Source organism: Gasterosteus aculeatus, chromosome 1, assembly GCF_964276395.1.
Source record: "Gasterosteus aculeatus chromosome 1, fGasAcu3.hap1.1, whole genome shotgun sequence".
In the NCBI taxonomy this organism is placed as follows: Eukaryota; Metazoa; Chordata; class Actinopteri; order Perciformes; family Gasterosteidae; genus Gasterosteus; species Gasterosteus aculeatus.
This window is the reverse complement of record NC_135688.1, coordinates 5,362,427-5,378,317: the sequence shown is the minus strand read 5'-3', so window position 1 is coordinate 5,378,317 and position 15,891 is coordinate 5,362,427. Positions and strand designations below refer to the sequence as shown.

The following is a 15,891-nucleotide window of genomic DNA, read 5'->3' as shown; positions in this document are numbered from 1 at the left end:
GCAGCATTGCTGCTTACACAGATTTCTAACTTCTGTCTGATTTGGACAAACTGAATGTGCGATGGCCTTGAAATGGTTCGGTATTTGTTGTGGAAGGAAGACAACACGTCTCTAACGGACAAACAAACATCCGCCCTCACCTTCAGAACAACACTGAGTCATGATGAGTTTCAGAAATACACGGCCGGGCTTCCGGCTGCTGTTTGTTTTATTCTGGGGCACAAAAGGTTTGGTTTCCATACATAGAACAGTGGTGAGTGAGAAAAAATATACTTTTCATCTCTCACAACCCCAAAGTCCGGGTCGCGGCAGCCTCCCCCACACTGCCCACGCAGCCTGGAGATGATTGTATTGCTGCACTGCCTCCTCCCCTCCGCGCCCCACATCAAAGTTGAGATCCACAAAACACACTTTCTTTAATTCACTTCATGACTTATGGATCCACTTTCGGCCTTCTTTGAATGCCCACCATCACGCCTGTGAGCGCCGTGTCTGGGAACGTGTTGCTGCCCAGACGGGCGAGACGAACTTAGCAGCACTTTGATGAGCCATACTAGTAAATATACACCTCTCTCCATAAGCTTGTTTTAAGGAAGAGAGCGTCCTCTGGGTCTGCGCGACACGCATTAAGTATGTGCTTGCGGGTGATTAGCTTAGCGTAGCATCAACGCGGAGCGAGGTAGGGAGGAAACGGCACTTCTAATGCTTACCAGAGGCCCTTCACAGGTGTAATCAATGGTATCAAGTATGACTGTGTTCGATCCACGTGGGTCAGGGCTCTGGTACTGTGCATGCTGGCTCGCCACAATGACGCTGACACACTTTGTAGAATGGGGCCATATTTCAGTGGAGCAATGACAGCTGTGTTTACGCTGGCATGACATGTCAAAAAGGCTGCTGTCTGCCGGCCTCATCGCCTGCAATCGACTGCGTGTCTTTCTGGCTTCACAGGGACATTAATTCAGCTCAGCGCCGGGGCATTTTTCAACCGTGACTCTATTGAACCAGTTCACTTCTGAAATTGTTCCATCGTTGGCCGAGGGCGCTGCAGATTGCTGCCGCTGTGTTGACTGCAAGGCGGGTTTGGAATGTTATCTAAAAAAATAGCAGACATTTTCCTGTGTCCTCTGGGTCACATGACATCAGGTGTCCATGTTTATGTGCATAATACGACAAACCCTATTTATTACATTACTGCAAGTAGGGTAAAACAAATCCATCAATCCATAAGCGAGAGTCCATTGGGAGTAAATATATAAGCTCAATGAAGGAAAACAATCATACCTCGTCTGTTATCTGTCCCCCAAACGTCACCCATGTACCTGAATGGAAGAGAAAGACATTTCAACATTAGAAAACATTCATGTGTGTGTGTGTGTGTTTGACATCCTGACGGTCAAAGAATAACAAAATGTGTCCAAACCTTTGACAGGGACTGTATGTCAATGTCCTGTGTAAACCTCCTGCATGTCTATCTTGTGTCCATAATTATACTATATATATATATATAAAACTTCTTCCACATATCAATATTTCATGGTCTATTAGCCGTATGTCATTTGACTAATTCATGAGATCTATTTATTTGTTAATTCCCTTCTGCCATGATACCGTTAACTCCCCATTCAATCCTTCTCACTCACTAAAAATTTCACACCAAATGAAAAGACAGTCCATCCTCTGACACTGTTGATCTCCTCGGCTCGAATGTCAGAAAAGGATCGATGTCCCTCAGAGATTGGCGACAATGAAGCCTCATTCAACCATCTCCTCCTTTCAACAGACGTCCTGGTATAATGGAGCTCATTGAACCGTGCATTGCAATACCATCAACTCCACTGAGGTTTAACTTCCAGAAGGCACACTACGGATAAATTGGATCTATTGGTGCACAATGATATCATCTCATCTCAGCGGGGGGCAGGAAGCTGCTGTTCTCCACACGCAGCACCAGCGGCTTCGTAATCGGAGTGGTTTGAAAAGATTAATAATGGTGATCTCCGTTGAGACAAGTGGGCTTTTTTTGACATTGTTAACAGCAGTAACCATTCAGCCTCAATTGCACCTCTTCTACAGTCATTAATAATTACCTTATTACATGCATGACTTCTTTTATTATACAAATATGCGTGCAAAGTGTGTGTTTCCCTATTTGGGCACATGAACCACCAGTACAGTGAGTCTGAAGCCGAGGCTAAACAGTCCAGTAGCAGTTAAGACCCTGAATGTGACAAACAGTCCTTTTTCGCTCTTTCAGGGGAGCTGCTAATGGAAAGTGTCTGAAGTGGTACTTTCTGTTGCTATGCGACAATAGAAAACAACATTGCAGGGCTTCGTGCTGAAGCTGAAGTGTGTAATAGTCAAACTCAAGCTACTGACAAAGGAACTGATGAGGTCTTAACGTTCACATAAATGGTACAATCAGGAGGTTGTTTGACTTGATTTCAATTTCAAATCACTTCACTGCTCCCAATTTTTTTCCTCTCAGCGAAGGTTTTTCTACTTAACTGACCTCTTAACCCGCCTTTTCAGCAATTTTCCGCTAATCATCCTGCAGATGGAAAACCCGAATCATATTATTTAGCCAATCATATTTTTTTTAGATTCATTTTCTGTGTTATACTGTGTTGTATCTGCGATGTGCTTTGTCATCCAGAAACACATCAACATCTCATAGGGGACACGTCCCTTCCCGTTTGTCAACAGGCCCTTTATGTATTTGTAGAGAATAGAGACAAAAACACAAAAGAAAGCACACGCACGCCTCTTCTCTGCACCTATCTTCAGTTGTGTTTCTTCAAGTTTGTTGAGTATTCTACTTGAATTCCATTTTAAATTCCTTCGTCCATTCTGTTGTATCTACATCTGTTTCTGTCTTGTCTGCTCCTTCAGCAGCGGCTTTCGCAGGGTTCACAAAACAACAAAAACCCGTTATTATGTAGCGTAGCACAAAGATAAAATGTTTCTGGGGTAGTAGAAGAAAGGCTTTTGAAAAGAGCATCGCAAAGTTAACAAATGATTAAAAAGGAATCAACTTCTTTCTGACAAAGTGACGACAGAGATAAAAGGCTTCAGTGTTTGTTTTGCGAGGCTTTTGCATTTAGTTGCATCATGTTTTCAGGTTGTTGTTTTCACGTTTGCACACTGATCAACCACAGCCGGACTGATCCAATACGATGCTCTTTGTGATTTCAACCATCAGAGCCAAACTCTCACTCTGCTGCATGTTTTGAGACAACTTTCTATTTCGGGTGCAAACTGGGAGGAGGGATCAAGGTGATCGTTGCAATCCACTTCGATTTTTTACTGTATTGAGGGAGGAGTGGACATTAGCTTATGATCAAAGGTTGTCTGCTGGCCTCGGTGCCGCGAGGAGATGTAATGTCCTTAAAATGCTGAGCCAAGTGGAAAAAGATAAGAGGAAAAGCCCGTGCTGTACAGTGGAGATATTCTACATGCCGCTCTGCAGACCTGTAGTGAAAACACGCAATCAATAGCACCACAACAGTGCAGCAAGCACGCCGGGGCGTGTGTGAGGAAAATAAGTTATGGGTCACGCAGAATTGCTTATGGTTCAGATCCTTCTATTTGAGAGTTTGAAACTGTGGAAAGTTATTAAATTAAACTCTTCTCAAAGACAAAACTCCCTTTTTTTTATTGCTAGTGGAGTGCAAATAGCTAATGATAATGAATTGACCTACATGTATGTACAGTATTTATTGATTTCTGAAAAAGAGCTGCTGCCAGGAAAAAAAATGGAGCAGCACATATTCTCTGCAGTACTATTATTAAAGGTTACTGCATAGCAAATACAAACAGTTATTTGACATTCCTATACTTGAAAGTGATACTAAGAGTGAACGTGAGAAAGGAAAGAAGGCGTGTATTTCTCTTTGTTTCATTTCCGTTATGCTTAAATGTCCCATTGTTTACGTCCCTCTCCTTGTTCTGACATTAGAGGAAGGTGTTGATGAAGAGTTTAGATACTGAGGGAGGATCAGAGAGGCTGAGAGGGAGAGAGAGACTTCAGTATAGAGAGAGAGAGAGAGAGAGAGAGAGAGCCGGAGCTGAAGAGGTGGAGGCGGTCAGGATGGACACAAAGTTCCCGAGGCACGAGTCGCATATTTCTTTCTTCTCAAAATGTGTTTTTGTGTAGAGATGTCTCCCTCCTCCCTCCCTCCCTCCTGCACTCTGCCCCTAATGACAGTGACACTTCTCCATCTGTTCAGATCCTCTCCTACGTCAGCACACAACAAACGAGCCACACACAAAAAGTCAATACGAGTTATAAACATGTGAGAATGGCGAGATGTTGATTGACCCAAATATGGAATTAGTGTAACCAGAAATAGAACAACATACGAACATGACGATTTGCAGAACTTACATACGCAGCTTTAATTTAAGGTCAGTTTCACCACCAGAACCTTGCTTCAGAGCACGCTTAAGGTCTGCATGTTAAACACTGTAGCAATAAATAACTTTCGTCTGAGCAACAAAGTGCAGCAGATGTGAGCCGGTCACTCATATCGAGGTCACTGCTCCCGTATTGTTGCATAACGTTTGGGTATTCTGTCTAAAAGGCATTCTGGCTTCAGGCTTAGTTTCAAAGCCTTAAAAGCAGCCTTGGGTCTCAAGTCACATTACGGCTGTAACAAAGAAACAAAAGGACTCCAAGTTATATATTTAGGGTTGGCCGAAAAATTAAGTCTGTTTCAACCAAATGTTCTGGAACAGCGTCGTCCCTTGTATGAAGTGAAAAATAAGACGTTGGAATTAGAAACAGCGAGCAATGTTGTTGAAAAGGTGTCTTTTTAATATTACGCAATCAGTAAATGAAGTGAATACAGTGAGACGTGTTTCCCTCGGGACATCGTGGTGTACAAGTGCCTCATTTTTAATGATACCATTGTGGGAGTATGAGCACATATGCCACACACACAAACACACACACACATCCTCATCGATTTCGGCACCGCTCCTTAAGTGAAACACCGTTTAGCATCCTGCTCTTTGCCCTCTCTCCTCCTCCTCCTCCTCCTCTCCCCTGCCAGCGTTACGTTACCCTGGGCGCAGCATGTGGCGGGCGGCTGGCATTATGCTGACCTTCTCCGCAGCGGGAAAGCGCCGCCATATTGAGTCCGACCTCTCAGTCTACCGGGAGCCACCTGGGGCAGCGGCGCTGGGATCCGGCCCTGAGACGGAGAGACGTCGCAAAAAAACAGGAGCTCTCCATGGAACCGGAAAGCTTCCCTCCGAGGGATCTGCCACCGACGTCTCAATGTTCAAATTCACGAGATCATTTCATTAATTAGTTCATTGTTTTTTTCCCTGAAAGGTCCCGGGTGAAAATTAATCTCAGCATCAACTCGACTATACAGTGCTGACATGAGCGACACCACACAAAAAGGAGAAAAGTTTTGGGCTCAGTACATCTGCATGTGTGAAAATATCAAGCAGGCTGAATGTTTTCTTATAAAGTTACCCGATAAAAAGTGGTTGATCACTTCCACATAATTAGGAGACATATATGTAAATACTCTGCCTTGAATGATAATGTGTGCCGGCAATAGTGTCAATCAAGCAGTTAGAAATTTCAAAAAATGACATCTACTCTTTCTTCCTCATTGAAAAAGAAGACATGAACTTTCCCGCTACGATGCACAGGGAAGGTCAAACATCAGCAGGAAAAGCCCGTCTATGAGCGGAGGGAATATCAGGTCGGACCGCTTAAAGTCAAATAAAATGAAATAAACCACCAAACTTTTTGGTGATATTTAATCTTAAGCTCACACACACACAAAGCATTGCAGAGCTAAAACAGCAGGTATCTTGTGCCAAATGTTCCCAAATGTGCTGCATCGGCTATGAAACCCGGCATTTACTTTAATCTTTCTGTCCTCTCAGCCTTGATGTGTGTGTGTCTCACGTTGTGGTGAAGCATTAACTTGTGACCTTATCAATCGTTTCTTACTCAATAAGCTTTGTGAGGCATCCGACATCTACCTTGTTACCACAGCAACCGATGCATAAAGGTTAGCCCCGGGTGTCTGGACACAAAAATCCTTCCTGATCGCTTCAACAGTGCAGACAGTCTGTGTTACATCTTCTTTTCTAAACAATTGAAGTGATGCGGAGACGCACAGGTGTTACTGAAAAGACCGGCGGCTGAAGCTGGAGAACGGGAGGGCTGAGAATGAATCAGGCTGAAGCTGGAGAACGGGAGGGCTGAGAATGAATCAGGCTGAAGCTGGAGAACGGGAGGGCTGAGAATGAATCAGGCTGAAGCTGGAGAACGGGAGGGCTGAGAATGAATCAGGCTGAAGCTGGAGAACGGGAGGGCTGAGAATGAATCAGGCTGAAGCTGGAGAACGGGAGGGCTGAGAATGAATCAGGCTGAAGCGGGATTAGAGAAAGCAAGAAACATGAACATCTTCTTTGACAGGAAATTACTTCGCCCGTCTCTTCTGCCGCGGCCGACTAACAGCCTTAAAATGTGACTGAAGCAGGGTCTGTTTTATCAGAAGTGTTATCTTGCAGATGCCACAGGTACTCAAGTACTTAGAGTTTCCCTCTTCATCGCTCGGGATTGTACTCAGGATTTTAAAAACTTGGGTTAATTCAAAGAACCTTCCCTTATGAAAGAGAAAAAACTGTGTGTGTAGAAATAATACATAAATCTGGTTAATACTCAGATGGTCAAAACACCTTTAGGTACCTTAAAAAGATTTTTAGAAAATGGATCAATTAATGAAATGTGAAATCTCATTGGCTATATTCCCACATTACTACGATACTAAATGATTATGTAAACCATCAGTCTTCAACAAGTAACTTTCTTTCACCAGATTTGGTTTCTGTTTCCCGAGGAGCGAATTAAAACATCTTTTTAAAGAAACCATAAAACCAACTAAGATCCTGCACATTGTTCAATCTTTTATAACCTTGTTGGCCAAAATGAAATGAATGTTTTTATCAGCGTTTATCATCTCGGATTCCAACTGTTCCAACTCTCAATTAGTAAACACACACACACACACACACACACACACAGTGCTCTCCATGGTGACAGGTGCTGTGTGTGTGTGTGTGTGTGTGCTGTCTACTACCCACTCTCATGCTGAGTAAGTTTGACTTATACTGTATGAGAAGCGAACAATTCTGTAAACAAGTTTTCAAATAATAACCTAATTACACTACAACCAGAGAGTTGTAGTGTGTTGTAGTGACATGACGTGTTCAAGTTCAGTTCGCAGACACACAATCAAAATCCAAAGGTGTCTTTCTTCACAAAGTGTGTAAATGTGAAAGCAAAACTGAACCATTGGATCTTTTTTTATTTCGTATCGCGTGTTTAGCCGTCGGTGTACTGAGAAAGGCAGAAGTGCATTATGGGTAGTGAAGCTGAAAGTCTACTCACCGAGTCCTAAGCAAGAAACTCTGAGTCCTGACTTCCCAAGGTTCCTGCGGAAAGAGAACATAAAAGGAATGACACACAACCAACACATGTATTAAACAAAACAAGTTCAACCGAACAGAAGAAGTCGGCAGAATAAACCAGAATAAGCACCAGCAAGGTATCCAACTCTATCATCTTAAAATATATGTTTTATTGGACATTTCAGTACTTGTTAGATGAAACGTTGTGTATGTATTTCAAGAGTCTGACACTCAAGTGGATAACGATTTCTGTCTTCCAAGAGGATGGTTGTTGCTTTTCTTCAAACAACCACTCGACAGCTCTTTGTATTTCTCCACAACAGGAAATTGAATTTCACTTTCGCAGACCTTGGGGTGGACGTGCCGACACAATATCCTATCGACCAACAGGTGTGTGTGTGTGTGTGTGTGTGTGGAGACGACCTGGTCATCGGTCCTTTATACTCTCCAGTCAGAACAAACAATTCAATAACAGAATGACGGAGGACGAGAGGAAGAGACACTGATGAAGGAACATAAACACTGATAACACTGGTTTGATATCAGCACACGCGATAGTGACAAACGTCAATGAAAGTCCCGAAAGGTTTACAGCAGGATGGAGGTGATGTATCTTTGTGTGTGTATGTATGTGTACAACACATTGAATGCATATTATTAGCTTGCCAGAAGCTTATATTTTCATTGCACAAACGCATTTACAAGTACTTCGCTCATCCAGTCTTCAGTCCACTGCCAGCGCTTTACTACAAACTACACGTAATCCAGCCATTCACCTGCATTCATAATGAATGGTTGCCCCATGGTTGCCCCACAAGTGCAAAGCATCCATACCCATCATACACAGAAGCAATATGGGGTTAAGCGTCTTGTCTTGTCTATATATATACATATATGTAAATATATATATATATGTACACATTTAAAAATTAGCTGGGAGATGCCTGATGCCTGTCCAGTCAGGCACGAGGACACGAGGAGTTATTGTCCTGTCATGTCAATTTCCTGTGAGAGTCTAACGACTAAACCGATGCTATAGGACACACAGAGACACACACACACACACACACACACACACACTGACACACACAGACTTCTGAGCTTCGAGCAGGTGCAAAGGTAAAACCACTGCTCTCGTTAATCCACTTGTTGACAGCACAGGTGGCCCAGGTCAGATTATGCTTAAGTCGGCATTTTCTATGTTGATAATGAATCATATTTAGAGAGGAATCTTAAAAATCTAAATCCCCTTTATCATTTTCATGTAGAATATCTCATCTACAAAAAAAGCCTATTTATTTAGAGAGGAAACTTTGATGTTTCATACTGTGTAAAACCTGGATAAAGCGAGTCATGTATTTATGCCACAGGTTTGTTAAGCAGAACACACACAATCTGGAGAGGGATGGCAAATCACTGCAAGCCAATGGAAATGCTGTCAATGGCTGAATTAAAAACATGCATCTGATGTACGGGCTCATTTTTGTGCACTGATTGACGGGGACATTATTCACAGCTGTCAGCAATCTGTCATCTTTGCTCATCTTTCAAAACTGCTTCAGTGACGCATCGCTGACATGTCACCTCTACATCCTACAATATCCGAATGGTTAATTGGGCATAAAAATGGAGACACCCTTAGTAAATCGATTCTTGGTGAGGCATTAGATCCCCAGTGACCTACAAAGTCTGCACCAAGGACACTGAACACTTTACACAAGGTGCTCTTGAACAACAAGTCGCATCAAATTCATCTTTAAACTTTTAGCGTGACTAAAGGTTTTGAAATGTTGCAGTAAAGTTGCTTTTGTTGCACCGAAAATGGTTGTCATTTCTTGGCCTGCCAACAGGCAATCCTTTGCGTGTAGATCAGGCGGACTAGATGCGCTGAGTCAGTCGTTGGATCCCCTGCAGGCGATTAATGATGATGTCGCTGCTGCCCGGCCGCAACCATAAATGATGACGATGCAGGGGAACTCTTTTTCAGGCCCGAAGAGAAAAACTTAGGTAGGAGCCAGAGCAGAGCAGACGGATGACTCGTCAAAGCAAAACGGCACTTTGAGATGAATAATAAGACAACCTCAACCCTTGCACTTTTATTTGCAAATGGAGTAATGGTATTTTATGTAGCTACTGGACATTTGTAACTGATTTCACAATCATATGGTGAAGCCAGCCAGTGGGGAAGAAGTAGCCATGTAAGGTGTACTGTTTTGCTTATAGGAGCCTAAATCTGGTTCCTCTATCAGATCCACCTCTGATCTTCTCAGCCAATCCTCTCTCGACCGCCATTTTGGCTCCACCCATTTTGGTTTTTAAGTGGCTGAGAGAGCTGTCGCTCTTTACCGCGTAAGTCGGATACAACGTTATCAGACAATCAAATAAAAAGGTGGTTGAACCGTGCAGGCCTGCAGAAAAGCCTGTCCTAGAGTAGTTTGTCTTCACTCTATCAACGTGAAAGGTTCCCTGATTACTGTCCACACACTGGGCTTTCATGTAGGTGTGTATTTTTTTGTTTTATATTTATTTATTTCTTCACCAGTAATATATAGACAGATTTTTACACATCAGAACACTCACAGGGGTTCCCCTTTATCCTGACCGATGAAAGACTGTCCTGGTAGACGCTGTAGTTACAGTGAGTTATTACACTTTTCCTCATCGGTATGCAACTTTGAGAGCGGAGGCCAAAGAAAACAGATAAAAGGAATAACAGGTTGAATAACAATTAATATCTACAGCCACAACTATACCTAACTGATTGGAGCTTTTTTAATCTCTACTGCTGTATTGTCCTTTTGCTCCCACCATTGTTTAGACAAAATTTAGACAAAATTTAAAATAATCGAATGAAGTTGCAAGCTGGGCATAAATGAGTTGATGATTGTGGAAAGCGCTTCTGAGGCTGAAGTGAAATAGAAAATGAAAAAAGGTTGGTTGGCCCCGGATATTGCTGAGCCTCAAAAACGCGCCCCTTATTCAGCTTTCACAGCCATAGATTTTGAGATGAATGAAAGAACGTCCATGAAGAGGACAATATATGAGGAAGAGGCATTACGCAGAAAAGAGGGAAAGGAGATTTCCCCACTTGGGAGATGGAGTCAGAAATTGATCGTCTCCCTCATTTAAAACCCCTTTCAAATGACTCTTCATAGATATGCAAACGCTTACAGCGACACACATAAATAACCAAAGAACCACCACTAAACACATACACACACACACACACACACACTAACAAGGCCGTCCTCACCCATCAAATATTTATTGAAATATGAACCCCCCCCCCACCCCGTAGCGGCTTTCCAAACAGATGAACCACAACAAGCCTTCTCTGTCAATGAGTCCATTTGTCTCCACTTGAACATGTCTTCATTAGCCTGATGATGGACACTAATGACTTTCTCTAATAATCCCCTACTTCTATCAGATACCATGGCGATATTATCCTCTCCTGCACGCCAACATTCATCCCCACACATCGAATTTAAAGTTAAGACAACAAAAAAAGATGTTTCTCTTGTTAATTAAGGCACTTTAAAAACTGTGGCCAGTTCGACTAAAACTAATGAATTTCAATATATAATAGCAATTATTGTTCAGCTGTTTCAGTTTGTATTTCCCTTACCATTATGTAATAGTAATTCCAAACAAAAGCACAACTTTCCTGCTTGGCCACCCCATATACGCAGTATATAGTCAATATTCGGCCCGTTTTATATATGGTTTATATATAAACTTTTCCAGTATTCCTGAAAAAGTGCAATTAAAACGTTTTGCCCGACCACTACCCCCCCCCGCCACTCTTTTATGGATTCGGTTTTACTTTTGTGACCAATTTGAAAATAAAATCTGAATTTCTGGTTATGAGCCACGAGAGACGGTCTGGCACACTTCTCCATCGAGTGTAAGGCGGTCAGTGTGTGTGTGTGTGTGTGTGTGTGTGTGTCAGAGAGTCAATGAGACGGGGGGGATGGGGGTGTAAAGCATGAACGCCACCTGAGCTCCACACAAAGTAGGTTACGATGTTGCAGTAATCACTCAGCTTGTCTGTGTTGGCACTTCACACTTCATGGAGACAACAATAGTTACCCGGCTGAGCCTGAGCGTGATGTTCACGCTGCATTGATTGGTTTTAGCTACAGAAACAACCGATAACACAAAACACATAAAAAGCATATACTGATATTGCAGCAATCGTGTGTGCGTCGCTCACTTCCTCTCACAGACCAACACAACAATCTGCCCATCCTCTGACCCTTTTTTTTTAACCACCCGCTTGCATGCAATCATCTATTAAACATGAACACTCTGCAACCAGTCCACTATGTAGACCCACATTCATCACAATCCATTGCAAGGTCCCTGAATTGAGCGTTAGTTTACTTGGCAACTTGTCAAAAAGCCCCTTTGCTTTTGGTTTTCTAGCTGCTGCTGACTTGTGTTTTCTTGAGTTTCTCCTTTTCGAACCTGAGAATCATCCAACTCCTTGACATCTTTGCTGAATTTACAATACCAGAGGAAATAAATGGGCCAAGACTGCACTTGTGGTGGAGATGTACAGAATAAGAGACATGCGACATTAGAAAGTCATTATATTCTGAAGATTATATAGTTGTAATGTAGTTGTAATTCATAATCTTTCATGGCAAGTTGTAGTAATATATTGTGTTTGCATAGAATCTTCTCTTAAGGGTGATAATGAGTTCACTAGAGAGGAAAAAGGAGCCATCTGCAGATGAACATCATAATGTGCAGACTAATTATTCCTCCATATCTAATTGACTGACTAATTAAGAGCGATAGTGCCGACGATTGATAAAAAAAAAATCCCACACAGATCTGCTGAGATATCAACTATGTCGCACTGCTCACATCAATGCAACTCAGATGATGAACGTCTGATTAAAATTTCCTTTACCTGTTTACGAAAACCTGTTCGTAAAAAAGTATACAAAAATCTCGAACATACAAATTCGTAGTGATACATACGAAATAAATACGGACGGCAACTGATGACGTCACCCTATTCAAAGTGAATGGGGACCTGCACCCTATAAACACACTTTGTGAAGTCTAAATGTAAAATAAAGGTGCTATGATTGCATTTTTAATGAGAAATCAATGTTAAATTGTAAGAATAGAATACTAACCCTAACCCCCTAAAAAAATCCAACAGGCGGAGAGACGTTCACTCAGGAATCCAACATAGTCCGCCATGTTGTTCACTCAAGGGGCGTGGTTAACCACCGCCAGTTCCTATGTATTGTTACGAATTTGTATGTTCAAGATTTTCATATACATTTTTACGGCTATTTAACAGGTTTTGGAGATCACGTTGCAGCGTCGTCCCACATATGTCAACGAGGCAAAATTAAGCTGGGATAACAAAACGCACACAGGAGAACAACTTCCCCGTCTGCTCAGGGAGACATTATTCCACTACGTCACGTAGCGAGCAGTCGTTTCAACCAAATGTCACTTCCCTCACTTTTATGCATTTCAGTAAAACAGCAAGAGCTCCTTCTATCGCCATGAAACAACAAACCTCATGAGAGAAACAGAAAGGTACACAGAATGTGACGCTCTTATTCAACCTCCTCTGTTACAAGCTTGGCTTTCTTCTACCTGGCAATGAACCCACAAATACAATATTCATACTTTAATCGTTATTAAACCCTTGATACGATGGATATTCTTTGTAAATGTTTTAGAATCGCTTTAGGTTTCTTACTGTAGACAATTTGTCGCCACGCAAAGTGTTTCAGTGTTTGAGCTCTTTTATTCTTCTTCGGTTTTCTGATTGTATTCTCAGTCTTCCACTATCCTGGAGAGCGTTAATCAATCCAATAAACATGTAAAGATAAATATGACTCAACATAAGAAAATAATATATCAAGTGTTATTGCTATTAATATAAGTAGCTATACAAATTTTTGAAGTTAACTGTGCATATAAGAATAGAACAGACTATCTGATAATATAATTAACAGAACATAAATAAATAAGTAAAAACATCGCAGAATTTGTAAAAATGCAAAGTCAAGATAATATCATCCACGTTAGCATTGGTGAACCACAGATCAGGAGCTTCTTTGCACATTGTCTAATTAAACCCCAATGTTGTGACTCGGCTTTTTAAAGAGATTAACGACACAACTCCAGGCGCATTCGACAGAGACTGTACCTTCCAGCAGGAGCCGAATGAGACTATCTGCATGGCAGCTACTTTCATCCTTTCACACACACATGGTGTTCCGCCGTGTAACGGCACTGCAGAGAAGCTGAGTGGATGTTTTAACGCATGTTTAAGACACTTACCGATACAATGATGCATGCATGTATTCTCAGTTCTCCCAGCCATAATGTGCACAGAAGGACGGAGCCGAGCACAGCCCCACACAGTGTGTGCCTGCAGTGGCTCGGAGCGGCTGCGTGGGCACGAGATCCTCACATTTCAGGCTTGAATCACTCTGCCAAAGTCTCTGATCTGTTTGTTGTCGAGTGGCCTTGCTGTTCAGCGACGGAGACTAAATGGTTTCCAAAGCTATATAAAGCCCGTGGATCTGAGAAAGGACGAGCAATTTCCAATGAGCAAGATCCGTAACACGACCAAATCCCTTTCTCCCAACTTTCGGCCAATTGTGCCATCTTTTGTCCAGGGATACTTTTTACTTTTACTAGTTATCGTGGCTTCAGGAGCGAGATGATATCCATAATTTGAAAACAGCACCCCACCTGCCTCTCACACAAATCCATTTTCTTTCAATTTCCTGTACGCCGATTGGAATTTGAGGCATTTCAAACAGTTGCCAAACACTGTATACCTGAGAAGCAGAGTACAGCAGAGAGCTGCAGCATCTTCAAGTGCAAACTACGGACAGATTGTGGAGGAAACGCTGACAAGGAAGGAAACTTTTTGTCCTCAACAACTGGCACTTATTTCTGTTTCTGCACAGACCGCTTTAGTTTCTGACAACAGCTGTTGTCAAGAGTTAAATACATGAGAATTAAAGAATGCACAACAAAACACCAATCACATTGTTGGTGAGAAGACGGTAAACAATCAATGCACCTTTTATAGTTTGTAAGAAGAGCACTGGTTCAATTCCCTGAGATCTGCAATGTGAATCTAGATGACTAAAAGCCCCGAGGCAAAACACGACAAAAGTACTAATTGAGATTCATAGACTGTTCAGACTGTCAGCTTGTACCTCCTACAGCTGTGACCCGAAGAGCCTTCCCATTAGATTCACTCACTGGGAGTGTGTGTTTTTCTTTGTGAGTCTAATAGATTAATGTGTATTTAAAATATAGAACAAGTGGATGTGTTCACGTTATATATATTTGTAACTATTAGCGCTTCACAGCCTCGCACATAGAAGTTCAGTAAGGACTTATAGCTCTATGCGGCCTGCATGTTTACCGAGGGAGGACCTGGAATGTCATTTTAGAAAAACTGCAGGACAAAAAGAATGTGATTTAGTAATTTAGTATTAGTCTGAGTTTTACAGTTATTTTTTGGCTGAACTAAAGTTTGCTCTGAATTTTGTACCTGAAAGGTTGTTAATAATTACAGAGGCACCATATTGATATTGGACGAAGTTAACGATGCAACATCCACTATTACCAGACAGTTCAAATGGGGATTGATTTTCAGTTCGCTACAACCAAATGAGAAATGATTAAATGAAACGTGAAAAAATACATTTTCTCAAAGGTCCATCTTTACATGAACAGTCACCAGAGGACAGACGAGGGAGGACAGCAGGCTGATGGCCGTGAAATAAAACTCTTCTTCTCTAAAAGCCTTCGGTCGGGTGTCCGAATGTCAGTCCGCCTCGCAGCGGCCGGGGACAGACGGAGGTGGACAAACTGAGACAGCAGCCAACGCAGAGGTACGGTTTCTGCCTTGACACTAAAAGATCTTAGGTTTTAATCCCAAACTATGAGTGAATATCTTGTGGGGTCCAACATACAATTTCAAATAATTTCTTCTTTTTTGCAATGATTCTATTTAACATTTTTTTTATTTTTGCCTTGTTGAAAATAGATCCCCAAAAACAGAGATCAATGGGCAATAACTAAAACTGCAACGTCGTCAACTAATCCTAGACGTTCATAAATTGACTAATGAAAACTTCAGTCAAATCAATGAAGGACATTGATGTGTGGACACACACACACACACACACACACATCACACTATCGCTCGTTAACACACAGAGGCATTCGTTTTCTTGTCAAGGTCTCAAGAAATCATATTGAGAAACAATAATCCGGTGCAGAGCTTGTGCATCTATTACTGAAAAAATGACTGTAGTTTGCTGTAAATTGCAAAAGCACTCATCCATATTCATATCACATGTGAACACTTTACGCTCGCTTTCAGAATCAAATTGCAAATTCGTAAAAACGGTGTTCCTTAGGTGACATAATTATTCAAAGTAC

At 41.9% G+C, this 15,891-nt stretch overlaps 1 protein-coding gene across 2 annotated transcripts in view; it reads right to left on the bottom strand.

The window, feature by feature from the left end:
- kcnab1a (potassium voltage-gated channel subfamily A regulatory beta subunit 1a) overlaps positions 1 to 15,891 on the bottom strand; it is a 62,991-nt gene that overhangs the window by 12,704 nt on the left and 34,396 nt on the right. For both annotated transcript variants that reach the window (XM_078109126.1, XM_040181952.2), the window contains exons 2-3: positions 7,421 to 7,464; positions 1,285 to 1,322 (exon numbers count right to left, since the gene is read on the bottom strand). In XM_078109126.1, the coding sequence (XP_077965252.1) occupies positions 1,285 to 1,322; positions 7,421 to 7,464 (82 nt within the window). The remainder of the gene's footprint in view (positions 1 to 1,284; positions 1,323 to 7,420; positions 7,465 to 15,891) is intronic.